We start from the raw sequence: 26762 nt of genomic DNA on the forward strand, positions 1-26762 counted from the left end.
TGTGGGTATTGAATATTAATATTGGACTGTAAAGCCTAACCTACAGAACATTCCAACCTAGTTTAACAAGATCTAGTCTAAATACGGCATTAATCATCTTTGTATCCTAATGAATAAGTTTCAACGGGTGACATGTATTTTGAAGATGACCCGCAAATTCCACTATTATGGCTTATCGTTATTGTGGCTGTAGTTTCATGCTGAGACACAGAGGGTCGTTGTGTTTTAGAGGAGAATAATAAATAAGCAACTATCAGATAGACCAACAAGTGATATATGTTTCAGTAAGATTGGATTTTTAGTATTTATAGCAATGGTTATCAACTGGCCTGCAAGGATGGAACTTATTGAGGTTGTGGTGGCAGATGCAGAGTGATATTTGGGTGTGCGAGACTTGACATCAGAAGAGTTACTGTTTAGTGGTGGTGTTCCATCCTTTCAGGTTGTTGGCATGAGGCAGGGCTAAATATTTTTTAAATAGTGGAGTATGATGGTGTTATTTTTATTTTGAATTTTTGCGAGTGTAGTATTAGATGGTAGGTTATTTGTTTATATATTTATTTTTTTCAAGCAAAGTATAAGTGAGTTGTACTCCAGTCTAGTAGGTGGCGGTAATGTAACATATTGGATGCCAACCGACGTTAAGCCTCATCGAAGAAGAAGAAAGAACTCTCAGCGGCCGTGTACACACTATATGCTGTCAGTGGTCAGGTAAGACCAATGAAACATACATTAACTTAATTATATTATCGATCATAAGAAAGCTTAGTGATTATTTTAATAATTTGTGAGTGGCAGTGCCGAGATATGGGTCCACGGCCCTGGGGATGTAGCCGGGTAGCGTCTCTGCCGAGAGCGGGCATGATATGAGAAGCTCTCTGGTGTTAAGTATTATCGTAGTGGAGAAATTCATGTAGACAGGATTTACATGGTCTCGCTGCACATTACTAATTAGTTAACTGGACAATGCTAACGTGACCTAGCTAGCTTGCTAAGAATGCTAACGTTGTCATATAATATGAGACATCAACATAAAGATGAGCTGTCAAGGCTGTTGCTTCACTCCCGAGTTAGTTATCTGTGTATATATATATATATATATATATATATACACACACACACACACAGTTATTGATTATCTGTGAAGGACAGCTGACAGAACATGCCTTCCTGGATCTGAGGGTGGGAAGTGGTAAACCCCGTCACATGACAGTCAGCCGAGACCGACACAGATGCCGCGTTCATGGACAGGTCGGAACTAGGAACCTCGGAAATGTTAGACTTGCTAACTGGTTGAGTTGCAACGCAGGTTTAGTATGACTCTCGAGGAGGCTGAAATTATATTTCGGCTTGGAAACGTTATATATTTTCAGGAGTCGGGTAATTGATTAAGGAAGGAGGATTGGAGGCAAAGAGAGAGGATTTTGAAAAGACTGAGGGATGCAGAGGATAGGTTTGAATCTGTTGAAGGTATCAATAACAATAACCCTCTGTATGTCGAGGATGATTGGTGTCAAGTTCAGAGTGAGTCGGACGCCAGTTTGAGTTTTGGAGGTGAAATGGAAGGGGTAGAAGGTGTTGTGAGGAGCTCGAAGCCCGAGCCCTGCATTGATGGACATGGTTATGGTAAAGATACATTTGGTCCAGTGGGAGTGAGATTTTTTACGAGGTTGGAACCGGTCCCTTTGTCCTGTATTAGCGGACTGATATAGATAGATGTCTTCAGCGCAGGCTATACATCTTTTCTGCATCCCCCTCCTCCCCGTCAGCAAAATAATCGCAGCACCCCCACCCCCAAACTATTTCCCGCGGCTGTGTGTAAAGGTGGAACAATTTTAAGTTGAAGATTCCTGGTGTTTGTGCGATGGGGAGCTTGATGAAACAGAGGTGACAGTCTGTTCTTTTGAGATTTGATTCGGAGTCTTTATCTGACCAGTAATGTTAGGATATATGAGTTATACTGTTAAAGCTTTTATGCCGAATACACTGCAGAGTTACAGGTGTTGCGTTAATGGGCATGTTGCAGAAGTGTGTAGGAGGGAGATTCCAAGATGTGGGAAGTGTGCAGGAGGACATGGGACAGAAGAATGTGTAGTTTCGGCGGGAAAGTTGTGTAGGGGTGCCCATGTTGCAGGGGATCAACGGTGTCCTGTGTGAACGAGGCAGGTTGAGGTGGCCAGGGTCAGACTAGTGCAGAAGATGTCCTATTTTGAGGCAGTGAAGAAGGTAGAGGAGAGTGGATCAAGGGTGAGGAATTCTGATAGGATCCTTGTGAATAGTACATCTGGTCCAGAATAGAGGGATAGGCCAATGAGTGATATATGTTTCAGCGAGGTTGGCTTCTTAGCGTTCATAGCAATGATTATCAACAGAAAATAGATGTTGTGGTGGCAGCTGCAGAGAAGTACTTGGGGGTACAAGATTTGACTTCAGAAGAGTTAGAGGGTGTGTTGAGTGGTAGTGTCCCGTCCTTTGTCGTTGGCCTGGGATAGGATCAGATAGTAGGTAGTGGAATAAGGTGGTGGGTATTAATGAATGTAGGGTTAGTTGGTATGGTAATAAAACATTATATTAGTATTTTTTTGTAAAATGTTCTCCCATTTCCCCTTTTCCCATTTTGTATCACAAAGTGTAATGGATTAATACTATAGTTCATCTGGAGGCGGTAATGCAACATATTGGATGCCAACCGTCGTTAAACTCCACAAAGAAGAAAGCTCAGAAGCAGCTATGACGTTAGCTACCCATCTTTGCTGACAGATGGTGAAAAGACAGAACGGGTAAAGCGGTTCGTTTCTGCATTCTGCTGTCAGAGAGAGAGAGAGTTCCATTAGCAATATCCCTTTGTCCCTGCGCCATCTGTCTCTCACAATTTAATTCAAAGAGCTTTATTGGTATGGGAGTCATATATTTACGTTGCCAAAGCAAGTGAAATGGATAATAAACAAAAGTGAAATAACCAATCATAAATGAACAGTAAACATTACACTCACAAGTTTCAAAAGAATAGACACATTTCAAATGTTATATTATGGCTATATACTCTCTCTTTTTTAACCTGTATTTAACAAGGTAGGTTAGTTGAGAACAAGTTCTCATTTACAACTGCGACCTGGCCAAGATAAAGCAAAGCAGTGCGACACAAACAACAACACAGAGTTACACATGGAGTAAACAAACATACAGTCAATAATTCAATAGAAAAAGTCTATATACAATGTGTGCAAATGAGGTAGGATAAGGGAGGTAAGGCAATAAATAGGCCATGGTGGAGAAATAATTACAAATATAGCAATTAAGTGAGTGATTGATGTGCAGAAGATGAGTGTGCAAGTAGAGATACTGGGGTGTAAAGGAGCAAAATAAATAACAGTATGGGAAGGAGGTAGTTGGATGGGCTATTTACAGATGAGCTATGTACAGGTGCAGTGGTCTGTAAGCTGCTCTGACAGCTGGTGCTTAAAACTAGTGAGGGAAATATGAGTCTCCAGCTTCAGTGATTCATGCAGTTCGTTCCAGTCATTGGCAGCAGAGAACTGGAAGGAAAGGCGGCCGAACGAGGAATTGGCTTTGGGGGTGACCAGTGAGAAATACCTGCTGGAGCGCGTGCTACGGGTGGGTGCTGCTATGGTGACCAGTGAGCTGAGATAAGGCAGGGCTTTACCTAGCAAAGACTTATAGATGACCTGGAGCCAGTGGGTTTGGCAACGAATATGATGCGAGGGCCAGCCAACGAGAGCATACAGGTCGCAGTGGTGGGTAGTGTATATGGAGCTTTGGTGACAAAACGGATGGCACTGTGATAGACTGCATCCAATTTGTTGAGTAGAGTGTTGGAGGCTATTTTGAAAATGACATCGCCGAAGTCGAGGATCGGTAGGATAGTTAGTTTTACGAGGGTATGTTTGGCAGCATGAGTGAAGGATGCTTTGTTACGAAATAGGAAGCTGATTCTAGATTTGACTTTGGATTGGAGATGCTTAATGTGAATCTGGAAGGAGAGTTTACAGTCTAACCAGACACCTAGGTATTAGAGGTTGGCCGATTAATCGGAATGGCCGATTAATTGGGGCCGATTTTAAGAAATCAGCATTTTTGGGTGCCGATTTGCAGATTTTTAAAAATGTATTTTATTATTATTATTATTATTTTATATCTTTATTTAACTAGGAAAGACAGTTAAGAACACATTCTTATTTTCAATGACGGCCTAGGAACGGTGGGTTAACTGCTTTGTTCGGGCAGAATGACAGATTTTCACCTTGTCAACTCGGGGGATCCAATCTTACAACTTTACAGTTAACTAGTCCAAAGCAATAACAACCTGCCTCTTTCTCCTTGCACTCCACAAGGAGACTGTCTGTTACGCGAATGCAGTAAGCCAAGGTATGTTGCTAGCTAGCATTAAACTTATCTTATAAAAAACAATCAATCATAATCACTAGTTAACTACACATGGTTGATGATATTACTAGATATTATCTAGCGTGTCCTGCGTTGCATATAATCTGACTGAGCATACAAGCATACAAGTATCTAAGTATCTGACTGAGCGGTGGTAGGCAGAAGCAGGCGTGTAAACATTCATTCAAACAGCACTTTCGTGCGTTTTGCCATGGTATAGAGGGAAATAGTCCTATAATTCCTATAATAACTACAACCTAAAACTTCTTACCTGGGAATATTGAAGACTCATGTTAAAAGGAACCACCAGCTTTCATATGTTCTCATGTTCTGAGCAAGGAACTGAAACGTTAGCTTTCTTACATAGCACATATTGCGCTTTTACTTTCTTCTCCAACACTTTGTTTTTGCATTATTTAAACCAAATTGAACATGTTTCATTATTTACTTGAGGCTAAATTGATTTTATTGATGTATTATATTAAGTTAAAATAAGTGTTCATTCAGAATTGTTGTAATTGTCATTATTACAAATAAATGTTTTAAAAAAATCGTCCAATTAATCGGTATCGGCCTTTTTGGTCCTCCAATAATCGGTATCAGCGTTGAAAAATCATAATCGGTCGACCTCTACTAGGTATTTGTAGTTGTCCGCATATTCTAAGTCAGAACCGTCCAGAGTAGTGATGCTGGAGAAGTTGGTGTAGTTAGTGAATCGGGTGAGGCTGTCATTTGAGAAACCAAGGCTGTTGAGTCTGCCGATAAGAATGTGGTGATTGACAGAGTTGAAAGCCTTGGCCAGGTCGATGAATACAGCTGCACAGAAATGTCTCTTATCAATGGCGGTTATGATATCGTTTAAAACCTTGAGCGTGGCTGAGGTGCACCCATGACCAGCTCTGAAACCAGATTGCACAGCAGAGAAGGTACGGTGGGATTCGAAATGGTTGGTGATCTGTTTGTTAACTTGGCTTTCGAAGACCTTAGAAAGGTTTTGGGCAACTGGGAGGAGGTGCTCTTATTCTCCATGGACTTTACAGTGTCCCAGTGCTTTTTTGAGTTTGTGCTACAGGATGCAAATTTCTGTTTGAAAAAGCTAGCCTTAGCTTTCCTGTGTATATTGGTTCCTAACTTCCCTGAAAAGTTGTATATCGCAGGGGCTATTCAATGCTAATGCAGTACGCCACAGGATGTTTTTGTGCTGGTAAAGGGCAGTCTGTTCCTGGTTCAACATTTTTTGAATGTGGCATGCTTATTTCAGATGGTGAGGAAAGCACCTTTAAAGAATGACCAGGTATCTTCTACTGACGGAATTAGGTCAATATCCTTCCAGGATACCTGGGCCAGGTTGATTAGAAAGGCCTGCTCGCTGAAGTGATTAAGGGAGCGTTTGACAGTGATGAGGGGTGGTAATTTGACTGCAGACCCATTACGGACACAGGCAATGAGGCAGTGTTCGCTGAGATCCTGGTTGAAGACAGCAGAGGTGTATTTGGAGGGCAGGTTGGTTAGGGTGATATCAAATTTAATTTGTCACATACACATGGTTAGCAGATGTTAATGCGAGTGTAGCGAAATGCTTGTGCTTCTAGTTCCGACAATGCAGTAATAACCAACGAGTAATCTAGCTAACAATTCCAAAACTACTACCTTATACACACAAGTGTAAAGGGATAAAGAATATGTACATGAAGATATATGAATGAGTGATGGTACAGAGCGGCATAGGCAAAATGCAGTAGATGGTATCGAGTACAGTATATACATATGAGATGAGTATGTAAACAAAGTGGCATAGTTTAGTGGCTAGTGATACATGTATTACATAAAGATGCAGTAGATGATATAGAGTACAGTATATGCTTATACATATGAGATAAATAGTGTAGGGTATGTAAACATTATATTAAGTAGCATTGTTTAAAGTGGCTAGTGATATATTTTACATCAATTCCCATCAATTCCCATTATTAAAGTGGCTGGAGTTGAGTCAGTGTGTTGGCACTACCCTCTGGAGAGCCTTACGGTTGTGGGCGGAGCAGTTGCCGTACCAGGCGGTGGGTGATACAGCCCGACAGGATGCTCTCGATTGTGCATCTGTAGAAGTTTGTGAGTGCTTTTGGTGACAAGCCGAATTTCTTCAGCCTCCTGAGGTTGAAGAGGCGCTGCTGCGCCTTCTTCACGATGCTGTCTGTGTGGGTGGACCAATTCAGTTTGTCTGTGATGTGTACGCCGAGGAACTTAAAACTTACTACCCTCTCCACTACTGTTCCATCGATGTGGATAGGGGGGTGTTCCCTCTGCTGTTTCCTGAAGTCCACAATCATCTCCTTAGTTTTGTTAACGTTGAGTGTGAGGTTATTTTCCTGACACCACACTCCGAGGGCCCTCACCTCCCCCCTGTAGGCCGTCTCGTCGTTGTTGGTAATCAAGCCTACCACTGTTGTGTCGTTCGCAAACTTGATGATTGAGTTGGAGGCGTGCGTGGCCACGCAGTCGTGGGTGAACAGGGAGTACAGGAGAGGGCTCAGAACGCACCCTTGTGGGGCCCCGGTGTTGAGGATCAGCGGGGTGGAGATGTTGTTACCTACCCTCACCACCTGGGGGCGGCCCGTCAGGAAGTCCAGTACCCAGTTGCACAGGGCGGGGTCGAGACCCAGGGTCTCGAGCTTGATGACGAGCTTGGAGGGCACTATGGTGTTAAATGCCGAGCTGTAGTTGATGAACAGCATTCTCACATAGGTATTCCTCTTGTCCAGATGGGTTAGGGCAGTGTGCAGTGTGGTTGAGATTGCATCGTCTGTGGACCTATTTGGGCGGTAAGCAAATTGGAGTGGGTCTAGGGTGTCTAAGTGAGTGCTACGGGGCAGTAGTCGTTTAGCTCAGTTACCTTAGCTTTCTTGGGAACAGGAACAATGGTGGCCCTCTTGAAGCATGTGGGAACAGCAGACTGGGATAGGGATCGATTGAATATGTCCGTAAACACACCAGCCAGCTGGTCTGCGCATGCTCTGAGGGCGCGGCTGGGGATGCCGTCTGGGCCTGCAGCCTTGCGAGGGTTAACACGTTTAAATGTTTTACTCACCTCGGCTGCAGTGAAGGAGAGTCCGCATGTTTTGGTTGCGGGCCGTGTCAGTGGCACTGTATTGTCCTCAAAGTGGACAAAAAAGTTATTTAGTCTTCCTGGGAGCAAGGCATCCTGGTCCGTGACTGGGCTGGTTTTCTTTTTGTAATCCGTGATTGACTGTAGACCCTGCCACATACCTCTTGTGTCTGAGCCGTTGAATTGCGATTCTACTTTGTCTCTATACTGACGCTTAGCTTGTTTGATTGCCTTGCGGAGGGAATAGCTACACTGTTTGTATTCGGTCATGTTTTCGGTCACCTTGCCCTGATTAAAAGCAGTGGTTCGCGCTTTCAGTTTCACGCGAATGCTGCCATCAATCCACGGTTTCTGGTTTGGGAATGTTTTAATCGTTGCTATGGGAACGACATCTTCAACGCACGTTCTAATGAACTCGCTGACCGAATCAGCGTATTCGTAAATGTTGTTGTCTGACGCAATACAAAACATATCCCAGTCCACGTGATGGAAGCAGTCTTGGAGCGTGGAATCAGATTGGTCGGACCAGCGTTGACCAGATCTCAGCATGAGGGTGCCCGTTTTTACAGATTTGGGGTTGTACCTGGTAGGTTCATTGATAATTTGTGTGCGATTGAGGGCATCAAGCTTAGATTGTAGGATGGCTGGGGTGTTAAGCATGTCCCAGTTTAGGTCACCTAACAGCACAAGCTCTGAAGATAGATGGGGGGCAATCAATTCACATATGGTGTCCAGGGCACAGCTGGGGGCATAGCTGGTCTATAGCAAGCGGCAACGTTGAGAAACTTGTTTCTGGAAAGGTGGATTTTTAGAAGTAGAAGCTCAAATTGTTTGGGCACAGACCTGGATAGTAAGACAGAACTCTGCAGGCTATCTCTGCAGTAGATTGCAACTCCGCCCCCTTTGGCAGTTCTATCTTCTCTGAAAATGTTATAGTTAGGGATGGAAATTTCAGGATTTTTGGTGGTCTTCCTAAACCAGGATTCAGACACGACTAGGACATCCGGGTAGGCAGAGTGTGCTAAGCCAGTGAATAAAACAATTTAGGGAGGAGGCTTCTAATGTTAACATGCATGAAACCATGGCTTTTACGGTTACAGAAGTCAACAAATGAGAGTGCATGGGGAGTGGGAGTTGAACTAGGCACTGCAGGGACTGGATTAACCTCTACATCACCAGAGGAACAGAGTCGGAATCGGTTACTGCTAAAGGCTATAAGACCTGGTCGTCTAGTACGTTCGGAACCGAGAGTGAAGGGAGCAGCTTTCTGGGCACGGTAGAGTAGATTTGATGCATAATGTACAGACGAAGGTATGGTAGGATGTGAACACAGTTGAGGTAAACCTATGCATTGAGTGACAATGAGAGAGCTATCGTCTCTAGAAACGTCATTTAAACCAGGTGAGGTCACCGCATGTGTGGGAGGTGGAACTAAAGGGTTATCTAAGGAGGGCTAGGGGCTCTGTAGTGAAATAAGGCAATAATTACTAACCAAAAGAGCAATGGACAAGGCATATTGACATTAGGGAGATTACAAGACGAGGACAAGATGTCTGACTGCTACGCCATCTTGGATCAGGATGATCTCTCTCTATTCAATTTAATGCAAAAAACTTTATTGGCATGGGGAACATGTGTTTACATTGCCAAAGCAAATGGAATAGGCAATTAACAAAAGGGAAATAAACAATCAGAAATTAAAAGTACACATTACACTCACAAAAGTTAAAGAATATAGACATGTCAACTGTTGTAACAGTCCGCAATTAGTTGAAGTATGAAAGGGAAAACAAAGATCACAGATAAATATACATTATATTTACAATGTTGTTTGTTCTCCACTAGTTGCCCTTTTTTTGTGACAACAGATCATATCTTGCTACTGTGGTGTCACTTCACCTAATAGATATGGGAGTTTATCAAGATTGGATTTGTTTTAAAATTCTTTGTGGGTCTGTGTAATCTGAGGAAATTATGTATCTCTACTATGGTCACGCAATTGGCAGAAGGTGCAGCTCGGTTCCCACCTCATTTTTTGGGCAGTGGGCACAGACTGTCTTCCATTGAGAGCCAGGTCTGCCGATGGTCAGTCACAGTAGTCAGGTATTCTGCTACTGTGTACTCTCTGTTTAGGGAAAAATAACATTGTAGTTTGCTCTGTTTTGTAGTTGATTCTTTCCAATGTGTTAAGTAATTATCTCTTTGTTTTCTTTTGATGTGCATTGTTGTCCTGGAGCTCTGTTGAGTTTGTGAACAGAGTTCCCGTACCTGCAGGATGAGGGGACTTTATTCCAGGTTCATCTCTCTGTAGGTGAGGGCTTTGTTATAGGAGGTTTGAGAATCACTACTTTTTAGGTAGTTGTAGAATTTAATGCTCTTTTCTGGATTTTGATAATTAGCGGGAATCATCATAATTCTGCTCCACATTCATTATTTGGTGTTTTACACAGAGGATGTTTTTGCAGAATTCTGCATGCAGTCTCAATTTGGTGTTTGTCCCATTTTTATTAATTCTTGGTTGGTTAGTGGACCCCAGACCTCACAACCATATTGGGCAATGTGTTATAATAACTGATTCCACTCAGATCCTAATTGGTATGTTTTACATTTTTGTCATTTAGCAGACACTCTTATTTAGATTGATTTACAGTAGTGAATGCATATATTTTTGTTACTGGTTACTGGGATTCGAACCCACAACTCTGGCGTTACAAGTGCCAGGCTCTACCAACTGAGTCACACAGGTGTGTCAAATTTGATCTTTCTTTTGATGGTGTTGAAGGCCCTTCTTGCCTTGTCTCTCAGATTGTTCACATCTTTGTGGAAGTTAAATGTGGTGCTGGTCCTGGCAACTGGACCTTTTTTGGAACACCGTTATTGACTGTCAGAGCCCAAGTCTGAGAGAATCTATTCAGAAGATCTAGGTGCTGCGATAAGCCCTTCTAGTTTGGGGACAGAAGCACCAGATCATCTGCAAATAGTAAACATTTGACTACGGAGTCTAGTAGGGTGAGGCCAGGTGCTGCAGACTGTTCTAGTGCCCTCGCCAATTCGTTGATATACGCTGAACAAAAATATAAACACAATGTAAAGTGTTGTTCTCATGTTTCATGAGCTGAAATAAAAGATCCCAGAAATGTTCCATATGCACAAAAAGCTTATTTCTCTAAAATGTTGTCCACAAATTTGTTTACATCCCTGTTAGGGAGAATTTCTCCTTTGGGAAGATAATCCATCCTCCTGATGTGTGGCATATCAAGAAGCTGATTTAAACAGCATGGTCATTACACAATAAAAGGCCACTCTAAAATCTGCAGTTTTTTCAAACAACACAATGCCACCTCAAGTTTTGAGGGAGCATGCAAGTTGCATGCAGGAATGTCCACCAGAGCTGTTGCCAGAGAATTGAATGTTAATTTAAGCTGTTGCCATAGAATTTAATGTTAATTTAAGCCACCTGTTCCAGCATTTTCGCACAGCAATTGAAGAGGAGTGGGACAACATTCCACAGACCACAATCAACAGCCTGATCAACTCTATGCAAAGGAGATGTTTTGCGCTGCATGAGGCAAATTATTGCCACACCAGATACTGACTTTTTGTTGTTGAATTTTACCCCCTTTTCTCCACAATTTCATGGTATCCAATTGTTGGTAGTTATCTTGTCTCATCGCTACAACTCCTGTACGGGCTCGGGAGAGACGAAGGTCAAAAGCATGCGTCCTCCCCAATTTCGTGGTATCTCTCCCAAGCCCGTACGGGAGTTGCAGCTACCAATGCAATGCAGTGCCCTAGACCACTGCGCCACCCTACTGACTGGTTTTCTGATCCACGCCTCAAACTTTTTTTAAGGTATCTGTGACCAACATATGTATAGCTGTATTCCCAGTCATTTGAAATCTATAGATTAGGACCTAATTAATTTATTTAAATTGACTGATTTCCTTATAAGAACTGTAACTCAGTAAAGTCTTTGAAATTGTTGTCTGTTGCGTTTTATATTTTTGTTCACTATATATGTTGAAGAGGGTGGGGCTCAAGCTGCATCCCTGTCTCACCCCCCGGCCCGAGGAAAGAAATGTTTGTGTTTTTTTTGCCAATTTTAACCTCACATTTGTTGTGTTTATGGATTTGATAATGTTGGATGTTTTCCCCCCCAACACCGCTTTCCATCAATTTATAATGCAGACCCTCATGCTAAATTGAGTCAAGCTGTTTTGAAATCAACAAAGCATGAAAAGGCTTTTGTTTTGTTTGTTTGTCAATAAGGGTGTGCAGGGTGAATACGTGGTCTGTCATACAGTAATTTGGTAAGAAGCCAATTTGACATTTGAGGAAATGTAGGAGTCTGCTGTCAATGATAATGCAGAGGATTTTCTCTCTCTCTCATTCATTCATTCATCACTCACTCATTGTTTTGTGTGTGTGTGTTTGTAGGATGAGTGTGAAGCAGTGTCTCGAGGGTCAGGTGTACTCTGTGCCTCTGATCCAGTCAGACCTGAGGAGGGAGGAGGCTGTTCACCAGATAGCAGATGCCCTGCTCTACCTAGAGACCATCTCTACTGACATCTTTACCAGGTACACACACACACTTGAGATCGAGGAGTATAAGTCGTCCAATAAGAGCATGTGCTATATGTGTTGTTTGGTAGCAAAGATCCTCCTGATTTATTCCATGCCAGCGGGAGTGGAAAATATTTTGGTATCTCAGATTGTTCAGGGAATTCTTACACAGAGACTTAATTGGCAGGAAGGATGTTCAACATGATTTTTACATTTGTATCACAAATCATTTTTGAGAAAATCATGATGAAAGTGGCCGTTTTAGGCTGTGAACTGTACACGATAAAGACAATATATTGGTGTCATTATACAATGCGCTTTCAAATATGAACTATGTCTAGATTCTGAAATATGTTTTCTTACATTGAGTTATTCAACATAAAAAATATTAATAGGAATATCTCAACCCTTTTTGATTTAGCTTATTTTTAGACATATTGCTTGAAACAATATACTCTTCAAACACATCAAATTTCCATAGTGGGCCTCTCTGGTACTTATAATCATATGACCCATCTTATACATAGAAATTAACAGTGGTTCCTCCTTTAAAAGTTGCGTCATACTGCAGCACATCTTGCGGGCTGCCACAGAGTTCAATGGCATGTTATTTAATTGTCAGCCAGTGTTACCATTAATGCTAGTTAGTGCTAGTTTGACCACCAGAGGGCATCTTTGAGAAGCATTTGATAGCCTTCAATAGTGGCTGTACTAGAGAATTTTAAAGCTTTTTTGTAAGAACGTCATATATGGGATTGATTTAAAACATTTTTAGCTTAATTAATTTGATTAATATTATGGTGTTTCTATTTCCAAGTAAAACAAAACCCTCAGGGTTTCCGTTAGGATTGAATGGAAAATATGGCGCTGTCCAACGTGACGGTCGGGAGTAGGCTACAGTAGCAAGAGCATAGCATTCTAACTTCAATATACTTTTTAAATAAATAAGATCTACACCACTTTTAACAGCACATTACTCAACACTAGTGAGAGTCATGTCGCCTACGGTAGGCCTACAGTATATTGACAAATATTTTTTTAAATGACGTGACTCTCCGCCAATAATTACATTTAGAGGATTCTAAATTAATATCTAAGGGGCATTTTTCATTACGACAAATCTGATCTGTGAGAATATCTGAGGGGCTTTTATAAAATTCTAAATTAATTAATAGTAATAATAATAATCCACAAAGTTTTTAATGCTGATCAATTGCCTTGCACAAAGTATCAAATTACAGAGAGGTGTTGGTAAGCATACATTGTCCTGCTAATAACCTGTAATGGGCTATTATAATACAGTACATGATGTCCAGGTCAGGATAACCAAAACATTTCTTTATTAAAGACTAAGAATGTTGGTACTTATTTATTTTGATCCAAAGCCATGAATGAGTGAGTCACTCAGCTTTATGTAAGTGTCGAGGCTATATGACTGTACCTTCAAATTGATTATTTAGCAGACATGCCTTGCTTATATTCAGTCAACACATATATCTTAAGAATATCATGGAATATAATTTAACATTTTAGTTTCTCCATGCTAGTTTCAGAGCAGTGCCGAAATTATGCTGAAATTGTTGACCACAGCTGGTAGACTATATGAACTCAGCAAAAAAAGAAACGTCCTATCACTGTCAACTGCGTTTATTTTCAGCAAACTTCACATGTGTAAATATTTGTAAGAACATAACAAGATTCAACAACTGAGACATAAACTGAACAAGTTCCACAGACGTGACTAACAGAAATGGAATAATGGGTCCCTGAACAAAGGGGGGGGGGGGGGGGGTCAAAATGTAAAAGTAACAGCCAGTATCTGGTGTGGCCACCAGCTGCATTAAGTAACGCATTGCATATCCTCCTCATGGACTGCACCAGATTTGCCAGTTCTTGCTGTGAGATGTTACCCCACTCTTCCACCAAGACACCTGCAAGTTCCTGGACATTTCTGGGGGGGAATGGCCCAAGTCCTCACCCTCCGATCCAACAGGTTCCAGACATGCTCAATGGGATTGAGATCCGGGCTCTTCGCTGGCCATGGCAGAACACTGACATTCCTGTCTTGCAGGAAATCACGCACAGAACGAGCAGTATGGCTGGTGGCTTTGTCATGCTGGAGGGTCATGTCAGGATGAGCCTGCAAGAAGGGTACCACATGAAGGAGGAGGATGTTTTCCCTGTAACATACAGTGTTGAGATTGCCTGCAATGACAACAAGCTCAGTCCGATGATGCTATGACACACCGCCCCAGACCATGACGGACCCTCCACCTCCAAATTGATCCCGCTCCAGAGTACAGGACTCGGTGTAACGCTCATTCCTTCGACAATAAATGCAAATCCGAGACAAAACTGCGACTCGTCAGTGAAGGGCGCTTTTTGCCAGTCCTGTCTGGTCCAGCGATGGTGGGTTTGTGCCCATAGGCGACGTTGTTGTTGTACAACAGGCCTACAAGCCCTCAGTCCAGCCTCTCTCAGCCTATTGCAGACAGTCTGAGCACTGATGGAGGGATTGTGCGTTCCTGGTGTAACTCGCCCGAGGATGGCAACAAGTTGTAGGTGTGATGTTCAGATGTACTGCCCTGGCCACATCTGCAGTCCTCATGCCTCCTTGCACTATGCCTAAGGCACATTCACGCATATGAGCAGGGACCCTGGGCAGTTTACTTTTGGTGTTTTTCAGAGTCAGTAGTAAGGCCTCTTTAGTGTCCTAAGTTTTCTTAACTGTGACCTTAATTGCCTATCGTCTGTAAGCTGTTAGTGTCTTAATGACCGTTCCACAGGTGCATGTTCATTAATTGTTTATGGTTCATTGAGCAAGCATGGGAAACGGTGTTTAAACCCTATTCAATGAAGATCTGTGAAGACAGATTTACAGGGTCCTGAAAAGGGGATGTTTCTTTTTTAGCTGAGTTTATATTGTCCTGCTAATAGCCCATTCTAGAAACGTTTGCAGAATTCACAGCCTGCTACGCTTGTGAAAAACAGGGTTTAATAATAATTATTACTTTTTCCCCCTTCCACATGTTCAAAGATCCAATTGATAAAGTTTTTATCAATTAGTATATTTGAGTTTGACCACAATATTTGTTGTATTATTTGTTCCGTCTTTTCTGGTGGATTGAATTGAAATTGCAACCATTCACGGCCGGTTGTGATACAGCCAACCTAACTAAGAAAGTAATTTTACGATACAATACATAATTGGAGCTTTTCAACGTGACCTTGTGTGTTTGAAAGAGTATTTTTATCATTATTTTATTAATGAAAGCATATAGATACTGATGAAGAAATACAGTACTTTACACTGTATGCTTTATCTGACATTTTGCGGTTGCATGAGGATACCCACACGCACTTTAAACATTTGTATAATAAAGCATTTAAAACATTTTGAAGATAGAAGCCACCTGCATTTGTTTTGGGCTACTGTGAAGTCTGACAAGTAAACCGCCTACAGTACATACTGTAGTAAACATGTTAAAGTGCCTAATTCCTTACATAAGGGAGAGCAGGCCATGTCCAGACTTTCTCGGTGACCTCAAGTTTGCTTGAGACGTTGTTAGTAATTTGTGAGACATTGGTGAGACATTGTTACTAATTTGTAAATAAAGCCAGTTTGTTATTTAGAATTATTTATTTCTGTTTTTAGAGGGAGAGAAACCAAAAGCCTACAGTCGCCTCATGGGTCTCCCTGTTGCGGCCGGCACGGGTATTGAACCAGCATCTGTAGCAACGCAGTTTTCACTGCGATGCAATGTCTTAGACCGCTGTGCCACTCGGGTGCTGTACAATGTGACCGGGCGGGAGTAGGCTACAGTACCACAGTAAGAGCAAAATAGTCCTAACATTTCAACACCCTAATTGTAGTCTAAGTCTCTCTTAGAATAAAAACCTTAATGTAACAACAGTTTTAGTAAGTAATACTGAAGTCGTGCACAATTATCAGTTTCTATTTTGGCTTATAGACACAGTAGCGCCTTGGGACCCAATAGCAAAATCCATGCTCTAACTCACCCTTGCGCTGGTCTGAAGCAATGAAGTAGTGACGCAGGGTACTGTACTAAACCACAAATAACCTCGTAAGTCCCGCAGCATAATCGCAAAACTTTTCGTTGAGCAACCACTGTACATTATAGGTCATTAACCAATCACAGCCCTCGTTTAGGATTGCACATTCAGTAAATCACCAGCAGGGGGAGTTCACTTTGAATCCATTTACCATTCAAATGTTATTGGTGCTCATGAAATTGATCAGAACATCAGAATTAGCAGAGAGCCCACTCTGGAAATAGTATGTACTTGAAGAGTATATTGTTCAAAACAATGTCTTAAAATGAACAACAAAATGAACATCAAAAATGTCATTTTTATATGTAGATAAATGAATGTTAAAATGTGTTTTTTAGAATTAAGATACTCTATTTTAGAACTCACTATAAGGAGTATAATGACAGATGTTGTCTGTAGTATTTACAGTTCACAGATGATAGGGTCTAACAGAAGGCATGTATCAATCTAAAAAGGGCCAGAATGGCCACTTTCATGATTTTCTCAAAAATAGTTTGTCATATAAAGTATCAAAAACATCCTTCCTTCTAATTTAAGTTTCTATGTGACAACAGACAAGTGCCTTCACTGACATTTTCAACTTCTCCCTGACCAATTACTCAAAGGTAACCTGCCTAAATGACTACCGCCCCGTAGCACTCACATCTGTAGCCATTAATTGCTTTGAAAGGCTGGTCATAGCTCACATCAATACCATCATTCCAGAAACGCTGGACCCACTTCAATTTGCATACCGCCCCAACAGATCCACAGATGATGCAATCTCAATTGCACTCAACAGTGCCCTTTCCCACCTGGACAAAAGGAACACGTGAGAATGATGTTCATTGACTACAGCTCAGCGTTCAACACCATAGTGCCCTCAACGCTCCTAACTAAGCTAAGAACCCTGGGACTGAACACCTCCCTCTGCAACTGGATCCTGGACTTACTGACTGGCCACCCTCAAGTGGTAAAGGTAGGCAATAACACATCTGATCCTCAAACGGGAGCCCCTCAGAGGTGCGTGTTTAGTCCCCTCCTGTACTTGTTCACTCACCACTGCGTGGCCAAGCACAACTCCAACACCATCACTAAAATTGCTGATGACACAACGGTGGTAGGCCTGATCACGGACAATGATGAGACAGACTATCGGGAGGAGGTCAGAGACCTGGCAGGTATGGTGCCAGGACAACAACCTCTTCCCTCAACGTGCGCAAGACAAAGAAGCTGATCGGGGACTACAGGAAAAGAAGGGAAGAACACACCCCCATTCACATCGACAGGGTTATAGTAGAGCGGGTCGAGACCTTCAAGTTCCTTGGTGTCCATATCACTAACAAACTAGAATGGTCCAAACACACCAAGACAGTTGTGAAGAGGGGACGACAACGCCTATTCCCAATTGGGGAAACTGAAAAGATTTGGCATGGGTAGCCAGATCCTCAAAAGCTTCTACAGCTGCACCATCGAGAGCATCCTGACCGATTGCATCACCGCCTGGTATGGCAACTGCTCGGCATTCGACCGTAAGGCGATACAGAGGGTAGTGCGTATGGCCCAGTATATCACTGGGGGCAAGCTTCCTGCCATCCAGGACCCCTATACCAGGCGGTGTCAAAGGAAGGCCCAAAAAATTGTCAAAGACTCTAGCCACCCTAGTCATAGACTGTTCTCTCTGCTACTGCATGTCAAGCGGTACCAGAATGTCTAATCTAGGTCCAAAAGGCTCCATAACAGATTCTACCCCCAATCCATAAGAATGCTGAACAATTAATAAAACAATTATACCTGGACTATTTGCATTTTTTTTTACACACTGATGTTACTTGCTGTTTATTAGCTATCTATGTATAGTCACTTTACCCCTACCTACATGTACATGTTACCTCAATTACCTTGACTAACCTGTACCCCTGCACAATGACTCTGTTCCGGTACCCCCTGAAGATAGGCTCGTTATTGTGTTCCTTTTTCACTTTAGTTTATTTCTTAATATTTTCTTAACTGGTTAAGGGCTTGAAAGTAAGAATTTCACGGTAAGGTTGTTGTTGTATTCGGCACATGTGACAAGTACATTCAAGTTGATTTTGATTGGATTGACAGTCTCTCTCTCACACACACACATACTTCATCAGCAATGTTTCCTGTACATTGTGCCCTCTTAATGAACCTGGTACCTTTATACACATGGTTTGGGAATGCTCTCTGGTGTCTGTATTCTGGGATGAAGTAGCTTCGAACTTATCCACTCTGTTGTCAGAAAATATTCCTGCATCTCCTTTTGTTTGACTTTGATATGATTTCTCTGTACTTCATTTATCTCTTTGTCAGAAGCGCAGTCTTCTTGCTGGCCAAACTGCTGCAAAAAATATTGCAGTACGATGGAAGCCTCCAAACACTTTCTATCCGTCAATGTCAATGGATCCTCACTTTCTTGGATGTAATTGATTTGGAGCATTTTACTGCTTTCATTCATAGAGCTAAAAAATACACTTTGAACCAATGTCTTAATGCCACTGAAACACTGATGTGTTGCTTTGATTTTTTTAAAATTTGATTTGTTAATTTGAACCATCTATTTTTATTTAATTTTGCCCCTAAGGTCCTCGACTGGGGTGGGATTGTGATGGGGGAGGGGGGTGTCACTTCATTTTGTATGTACAGTACCAGTCAAAAGTTTGGACACACCTACTCATTCCAGGTGACAACCTCGTAAAGTTGGTTGAGAGAATGCCAAGAGTTTGCAAAGCTGTCATCAAGGCAAAGGGGGGCTACTTTGAAGAATCTACAATCTAAAATATATTTTGATTTGTTTAGCACTTTTTTGGTTACTACATGATTCCATATGTGTTATGTCATAGTTTTGATGTCTTCACTATTATTCTGCAATGTAGAAAATAGTAAAAATAAAGAAAAACCCTTTAATGAAATAGGTGTGTCCAAACTTTTGACTGGTACTGTATTTATTCTTGTTTGCTGAATAAACATTTGATCACAAAAAAAAATCAGCAGAACATACACACACACACACCCACGCATTTACACTTTGAGTTTCCCCTGGTGTGTGTGTAGGGTGTCTGAGAGTGTAGAGCGGAATCGCTCTCAGCTGCAGAGTGTGACAGATCGGATCAGGCTGGCCCAGGCCCGCGTCGACAAGATCAAAGGCAGCAAGAAGGCCACCAAGGTAACACGCTTCACACACAGAGTTGCAGATATCTGCAAAACAGATTACTTACAATACTTTCGAGTACTACGAGATTTTGATGTGTGTGACAATGTGTAGGTGTTCTCCAGTGCTAAGTATCCAGCTCCAGATCGTCTCCAGGATTACTCCTCCATCTTCAGTGGAGCCACAGACCCCGCCTCCCAAACACGCCCCAGATACCACATACAGGCCAAACTACGACCCCTTGACGACAAGGCCCTGCAGGTAACACAGACAAACACACAAATATAATACTTTATTTGATCATCTGCAAAACATTGCAGTACAAAGAGGTCAAATCAAACTTTGTTTGTCACATGCGCTCCGAATACAGCAAGTGTAGACCTTACTGTGAAATGCTTACTTACAAGCCCTTAACCAAGCCCTATTGACCAAATAAACTCTAGCTGAAAATAATAAAAAGTAACACAATAAAATAACAATAATGAGGCTATATACAGGGGGTACCGATATTGAGTGACTATGCTTAGGTAATAAACAGCGAGTAGCAACAGTGTACAAAACAAATGGAGGGGGGGGTCAATGTAAATAGTCTGATGGCCATGTGATTAATTGTTCAGCAGTCTTATGGCTTGGGGGTAGAAGCTGTTAAGGAGCCTTTTGGTCCTAGACTTGGTGCTCCGGTACCGCTTGCCTTGCGGTAGCAGAGAATACAGTCTATGACTAGGGTGGCTGGAGTCTCTGATAATTTTATTGGCTTTCCTTTGACACCACTTAGTATATAAGTCCTGGACGGCAGGAATCTTGGCCCCAGTAATGTACTGGGCCGTATGCACGACCCTCTGTATCACCTTACGGTCAGATGCCGAGCAGTTGGTTGCCATACCAGGTGGTGATGCAACCGGTAAGGATGCTCTCGATGGTGCAGCTGTAGGACTTTTTGAGGATCTGGGGACTCACGCCAAATCTTCTCAGTCTCCTGAGGGGGAATAGTTGTCGTCGTGCCCTCTTCACAACTGCCTTGGTGTCTTTGGACCATGATAGTTTGTTGGTGATGTGGACACCAAGGAACATAACTCTCGACCTGCTCCACTACAGCCCCGTCGATGTTAATGGGGGCTTGTTCGGCCCGACTTTTCCTGTAGTCCACAATGATGGTGTTAGAATTGTGTTTGGCCACGCAGTCGTGGGTGAACAGGGAGTACAGGAGGGGACTAAGTACACACCCCTGAGGGCCCCAATGTTGAGAATCAGCGTGGCAGACGTGTTGTTGCCTACCCTTACCACCTGGGGGCAGTCCGTCAGGAAGGCCAGGATCCAGTTGCAGAGGGAGGTGTTTTATCCCAGGATCCTTAGCTTAGTGATGAGCTTTGCGGGCACTATGGTGTTGAACGCTGAGCTGTAGTCAATGAACAGCATTCTCACATATGTGTTCCTTTTGTCCAGGCGGGATAGGGCAGTGTGGAGTGCGATTGAGTCATCTGTGAATCTGTTGGTGCGGTATGCGAATTAGAGTGGGTTTAGGGCAGTGGTTCCCAAACTTTTTATAGTCCAGTACCCCTTCAAACATTTAGCCTCCAGCTAGATACCCCCTCTAGCACCAGGGTCAGCGCGCTCTCAAATGTTGATTTTTGCCATCGTTATAAGCCTGCCACACACACTATATGATACATTTATTAAACTTAAGAATAAGTGAGTTTTTGTCACAACACGGGTCGTGGGAAGTGACAAAGAGCACTTATAGGACCAGGGCACAAATAATAATATAATGATAATAAATAATTTTGCTCTTTTTTTAACCATCTTACATATAAAACCTTTTGTTCGTTGAAAATTGTGAATAACTCATCACAGGTTAATGAGAAGGGTATGCTTGAACTCTGCAATGTTGGGTTGTATTGGAGAGAGTCTGCCTTTAATCATTTTCCACACACAGTCTGTGCCTCTTTAGTTTTCTTGCTAGTGAGGGCCGAGAATCCACTCTCACATAGGTACGTGGTTGCAAAGGACAACAGTGTCTTAACAGCGCGATTTGCCAAGGCAGGATACTCTGAGCGCAACCCAATCCAGAAGTCTGGCAGTGGCTTCTGATTAAATTCAATTTTCACAGAACCGCTTGTTGCAATTTCGATGAGGCTCTCTTGTTCAGATATCGGTAAGTGGACTGGAGGCAGGGCCTGAAAGGGATAACGAATCCAGTTGTTTGTGTCATCCATTTCGGGAAAGTACCTGCGTAATTGCGCACCCAACTCACTCAGGTGCTTCGCTATATCACATATGACATTGTCCGTAAGCTTGAGTTCATTTGCACACACACAATCATACAATGATGGAAAGACCTGTGTGATGTCCTTGTTAATGCAGACAGAGAAGAGCTCCAACTTCTTAATCATAGCCTCAATTTTGTCCCGCACATTGAATATAGTTGCGGAGAGTCCCTGTAATCCTAGATTCAGATAATTCAGTTGAGGAAAAACATCACCCAGATGGCTAGTCGTGTGAGAAACTTGTCATCATGCATGGGGTCAGACAAGTGAATATTATGGTCAGTAAAGAACTTGAAGCTCATTTCTCAATTAAAAAAAAAAACGTGTCAAGACTTTGCCCCTTGATAACCCCCTTGTAAAAGCGTTACATGATCGCTGCCCGTATCATTGCATAGTGCAGAAAATACATGGGAGTTCAGGGGCCTTGCTTTAACAAAGTTAAACATTTTCACTATAGTGTCCAAAAGGTCTTTCAATCTGTCAGGCGTTCCCTTGGCAGCAAGAGCCTCTCGGTGGATGCTGCAGGGTACCCAAGTAGCAATGGGAGCAACTGCTTGCATGTGCGTTACCACTCCACTATGTCTCTCTGTCATGGCTTTTGTGCCATCAGTACAGATACCAACATGAGCAGCAGCTACGTTTAGCTACATACGGATCGTTAGTGGAATTCCCAGGACAGAGAAACGGTTAATGTGATTGGATGTTAATTATTTGACTAGGCTACCTGTATTTGACATTGTGTTGTTATTTTGCTCAACACTAAATGGTTTAATTAGATTTTTGGCAGTGAAACTCGGCTACTCAGGACTGTTTGAAAGTGTGAAGATAGATGTCCCCTCCTACCTGCCAGGCATTAAAAAAAAATGTGAATCACATTGGCACCCAGTTTGGAAATAACTGGTCTTGGGTATCCTGGAGGATGCTGTTGATGTGAGCCTTGACCAGCCTTTCAAAGCACTTCATGGCTACCGATGTGAGTGTTACGGGGCAGGAATAATTTAGGCAGGTTACCTTCGCTTCCTTGGGCACATGGATTATGGTGGTCTGCTTGAAACATATAGGTATTACAGACTCGGTCAGGGAAAGGTTGAAAATGTCAGTGAAGACACTTGCCAGTTGGTCCGCACATGCTTTTAGTACATGCCCTGGTAATCTGTCTGGCCCCGCGGCTTTGTGAATGTTAACCTGTTTAAAGGTCTTGCTCACATCGGCTACCGAGAGCATTATCAAACAGTCATCTAGAACAGCTGGTGCTCTCATGCATGCTTCAATGTTGCTTGCCTCGAAGTGAGCATAAAAGGCATTTAGCTAGTCTGGTAGGCTCACATCACTGGGCAGCTCGCGTCTTGGTTTCCCTTTGTAGTCCATAATAGTTTTCATGCCCTGCCAAATCCGACGAGCGTCAGAGCCGGTGTAGTAGTCAATCTTAATCCTGTATTGACGCTTTTCTTGTTTGATGGTTCGTCTGAGGGCATAGCGGGATTTCTTATAAGCATACAGATTGCTGGATTTTGGACACAGAAAGCACTGTCTCCTCTGCAGCTAAAGCTGCCCATTACAGCTGATATATGTATAGTTTAAATGCACAGCTTTATATACAGTATAGTCCTAGCTGTTTAGATAAAGCCAAAAAGGCATGGTCATATTTCATTTAACTCAAGATACACGACTGTTCAAAAGTTTGGGGTCACTTAGAAATGTCCTTGTTTTTGAAAGAAAAGCATTTTTTTGTCCATTAAAATAACATTAAATTGATCAGAAATGCAGTGTAGACATTGTTTGTGTTGTAAATAACTGTTATAGCTGGATATTTTTTTTATGGATAACTACATAAGTGTACAGAGGCCCATTATCTAGGCAGAGTTGCAAAGAAAAAGCCATATCTCAGACTGACAAATTAAAGATTAAGATGGGCAAAAGAACACAGACACTGGACAGAGGAACTCTGCCTTAGAAGGCCAGCATCCCGGAGTCGCATATTCACTGTTGACGTTGAGACTGGTGTTTTGCGTGTACTATTTCATGAAGCTGCCAGTTGAGGACTTGTGAGGTGTCTGTTTCTCAAACTAGACACTAATGTACCTGTCCTCTTGCTCAGTTGTGCACCGGGGTCTCCCACTCCTCTTTCTATTCTGGTTAGGGACAGTTTGTGCTGTTCTATGAAGGGAGTAGTACACAGTGTTGTACGAGATCTTCAATTTCTTGGCAATTTCTCGCATGGAATAGCCTTAATTTCTCAGAACAAGAATAGACTGATGAGTTTCAGAAGAAAGTTATTTGTTTCTAGCCAATTTGAGCCTGTAATCGAACCCACAAATGCTGATCCTCCAGATACTCAACTAGTCTAAAGAAGGCCAGTTTTATTGCTTCTTTAATCAGCACTACAGTTTTCAGCTGTGCTAACATAATTGCAAAAGGGTTTTCTAATGATCAAGTAGCCTTTTAAAATGATAAACCTGGATTAGCCTACACAATTTGCCATTGGAACACAAGTGATGGTTGCTGATAATGGGCCTCTGTACGCCACTGTAGATATTCCATACAAAATCAGCCGTTTCCAGCTACAATAGTCATTTACAACATTAACAATGTCTACACTGTATTTCTGATCAATCTGATGTTATTTTAATGGACTTATAATGTGCTTTCATTTTTAAAAAAACAGGTGACCCCAAGCTTTTGAACGGTAGTGTACATTCTGCTCCACTCAACCGTACAGCTGAGTCCACAGGTATTTAACAGCTGCATAGACAAACTTGGGGACTGAGGTGATGGGTTTTGACCTGGCTGGGAGACAGCTACCGCTAGATTAGGCTCTGACCTGACTTGACCTGCCTGAGGACAGACCTGTTCTCACCTGGGGACATGACATGAGAAGCCCTGACTAAAACTACCCTCAGGAAACTACTGTGTGCGTGTAGTGGTGGAAAAAGTACTCAATTGTCATACTTGAGTAAAAGTAAAGATACCTTTAGTAGAAAATAACTCAAGTGAAAGTCACCCAGTAAAATACTTCTTGAGTAAAAGTTTGAAAGTATCTTGTTTTAAATACTTAAGTAAAGTGGTGGAAAAAGTACTCAATTGTCATACTTAAGTAAAAATAAATTCTACACATGAAATTCCTTTATATTAGGCAAACCAGAAGGCACAATGTCCTTGTTTTTGTATTTACAGACAGCCAGGGGTCCCACTAAAACACTCAGACATAATTTACAAATGCAGTATTTGTGTTTAGTGAGTTTCCACCAGATCAGAGGCAGTAGGGATGACAACATGTTATATTGACAGGTATATGAATTGGACCGTATTACTCTCCTGCCTGAGCATTTGAAATATATTGAGTACTTTTGGGTGTCAGGGTATTTTTACTTAGTTACTTTACACCACAGTTGTGTGTGTGTGTGTGTGTGTGTGCACCTTAGCTCAGCAGTGAAGTTGTGTGTTTATTGATAGTGAACACCCATGAGATCTCCCTCCCTGCCGGAATCGAAAACTTCCAGGAACAGTAGTATTTTGTGCTGTTTGAGAGAGAGGGGGAGAAAGATGTGGAAAACAATATTTCCTGTGTGCTTCCCTGGCTCAGAGATGTATTATTTATGAAGCCTCATGCGCTGCGGAGAGAGGGAGCGATTGAGGGAGAGAGAAATAGACAGAGGCTGATGACGAAAAGGGAAAGAGTGGGAGTTATTCATGTGGTTTGGAGTCTGGTTGTGTGCAGACACCAAACCACAGGGTATTTGAATCAGTCTTTGAATCTGCATCTCTCTCTTTTGCCTGCAAGGCTGTCTCTATCAAAAGCTACTACTCTAACTATTTTTTTATTTTTTTGATTAATATTATTGTATTTAGATTGTTTTCTATTGTGTTGTTGAATGTATGTTTGTTTATTCCATGTGTAACTCTGTGTTGTTGTTTGTGTCGCACTGCTTTGCTTTATCTTGGCCAGGTCACAGTTGTAAATGAGAACTTGTTCTCAACTAATCTACCTGGTTAAATAAAGTTGAAATAAAAAAACTCTTTCTTTGTTCAAAACAGAGGTGGAAAGCAATGCTAATGCATGTTTATGTCTGGTGGCCATTTTGTGTTTTTTAAAGAAAAGTAGGTTCTTACCAGACTCATTTAATATCGGTCTTCTCTTGTTTTACACCCCCTGTCTCTACATCCCCCTCTAGGAGAAGTTGTGTTATTACCCGGTGTGTGTGAGCAGTAAGAAGCGTTCAGAGGATGAGACCGAGGAGGGGCTGGGCGGTCTGCCTCGAAACATCTCCTCTGTCAGCTCCCTGCTGCTGTTTAATACTACAGAGAACCTGTTAGTACACACACACACACACACACACACACACACACACACACACACACACTCAACACACACTCCTCTAACTGTTTGTGTATGTGTTTAGGTATAAGAAGTATGTGTTCCTGGACCCCCTGGCGGGGGCGGTGACTAAAACACACACCACCCTGGAGACAGAGAAGGAAGAGAAACCATTTGACGCTCCGCTATCCATAACCAAGAGAGAACAGCTGGAGAGACAGGTACACACACATCGTACACACACACTCCGTTACATGTGTTCACTAAAGAACTGGAGGCCTGAAAGATTATTTCAAAGGGCCTTGCAAACAGGTTAAAGTGTACCTTTTGAATTAGGACACTTTCTCTCTCCCTTCTTCTCTCATTCCCTCTCCATCTGTCCCCCTGTAGACAGCAGAGAGCTACTTCTATGTTCCAGACCTGGGTCAGGTCCCAGAGATAGACGTCCCCTCCTACCTACCAGACTTGCCAGGCATTGCTGACGACTTGTCCTACAGCCAAGACCTGGGGCCAGGCATCGCACCCTCTGGACCAACACACACCTTCCCTGAACTACCGACCTTCACTGGGGAGGACATGTCTGGTACACACGCTGTTTCTATTGTGTGGATTATATAGAAGTTTTCCTGGAAATCGGTCATGTCAACTTACGGAACTGTTTCTATTGGTTGATGTTTTGTTGTTTGTTTGTGTTACAGGTTCTCAGTTCCAAGTTGCAGTCCCGCCTCCTCCCCCTCCTCCCCCACCAGAGCCCACACACACCCCCGCCCCTCCCCCTGGTCTCCCCCCTCCTCCACCTCCTCCCCCACCTCCACCTGCAGAGAGCCCTGCTGAACCCAACCGCACTCGGAGCACAGGTACCACACACACACACGCACACACTAC

At 42.5% G+C, this 26762-nt stretch overlaps 1 protein-coding gene across 1 annotated transcript in view; it reads left to right on the forward strand.

Moving 5' to 3' along the window:
• Nucleotides 1-624: 624 nt before the first annotated feature.
• LOC110521723 (WASH complex subunit 1) overlaps nucleotides 625-26762 on the forward strand; it is a 29548-nt gene continuing 3410 nt past the window's right edge. The window contains exons 1-8 of the mRNA XM_021599530.3: nucleotides 625-711; nucleotides 11945-12085; nucleotides 19202-19313; nucleotides 19413-19559; nucleotides 25735-25871; nucleotides 25963-26098; nucleotides 26268-26460; nucleotides 26576-26734. Coding sequence (XP_021455205.1) covers nucleotides 629-711; nucleotides 11945-12085; nucleotides 19202-19313; nucleotides 19413-19559; nucleotides 25735-25871; nucleotides 25963-26098; nucleotides 26268-26460; nucleotides 26576-26734 — 1108 coding nt within the window. The 5' untranslated portion in view covers nucleotides 625-628. The remainder of the gene's footprint in view (nucleotides 712-11944; nucleotides 12086-19201; nucleotides 19314-19412; nucleotides 19560-25734; nucleotides 25872-25962; nucleotides 26099-26267; nucleotides 26461-26575; nucleotides 26735-26762) is intronic.

Source organism: Oncorhynchus mykiss, chromosome 1 (genome assembly GCF_057628025.1).
Source record: "Oncorhynchus mykiss isolate SJ-2025 chromosome 1, ASM5762802v1, whole genome shotgun sequence".
In the NCBI taxonomy this organism is placed as follows: domain Eukaryota; kingdom Metazoa; phylum Chordata; class Actinopteri; order Salmoniformes; family Salmonidae; genus Oncorhynchus; species Oncorhynchus mykiss.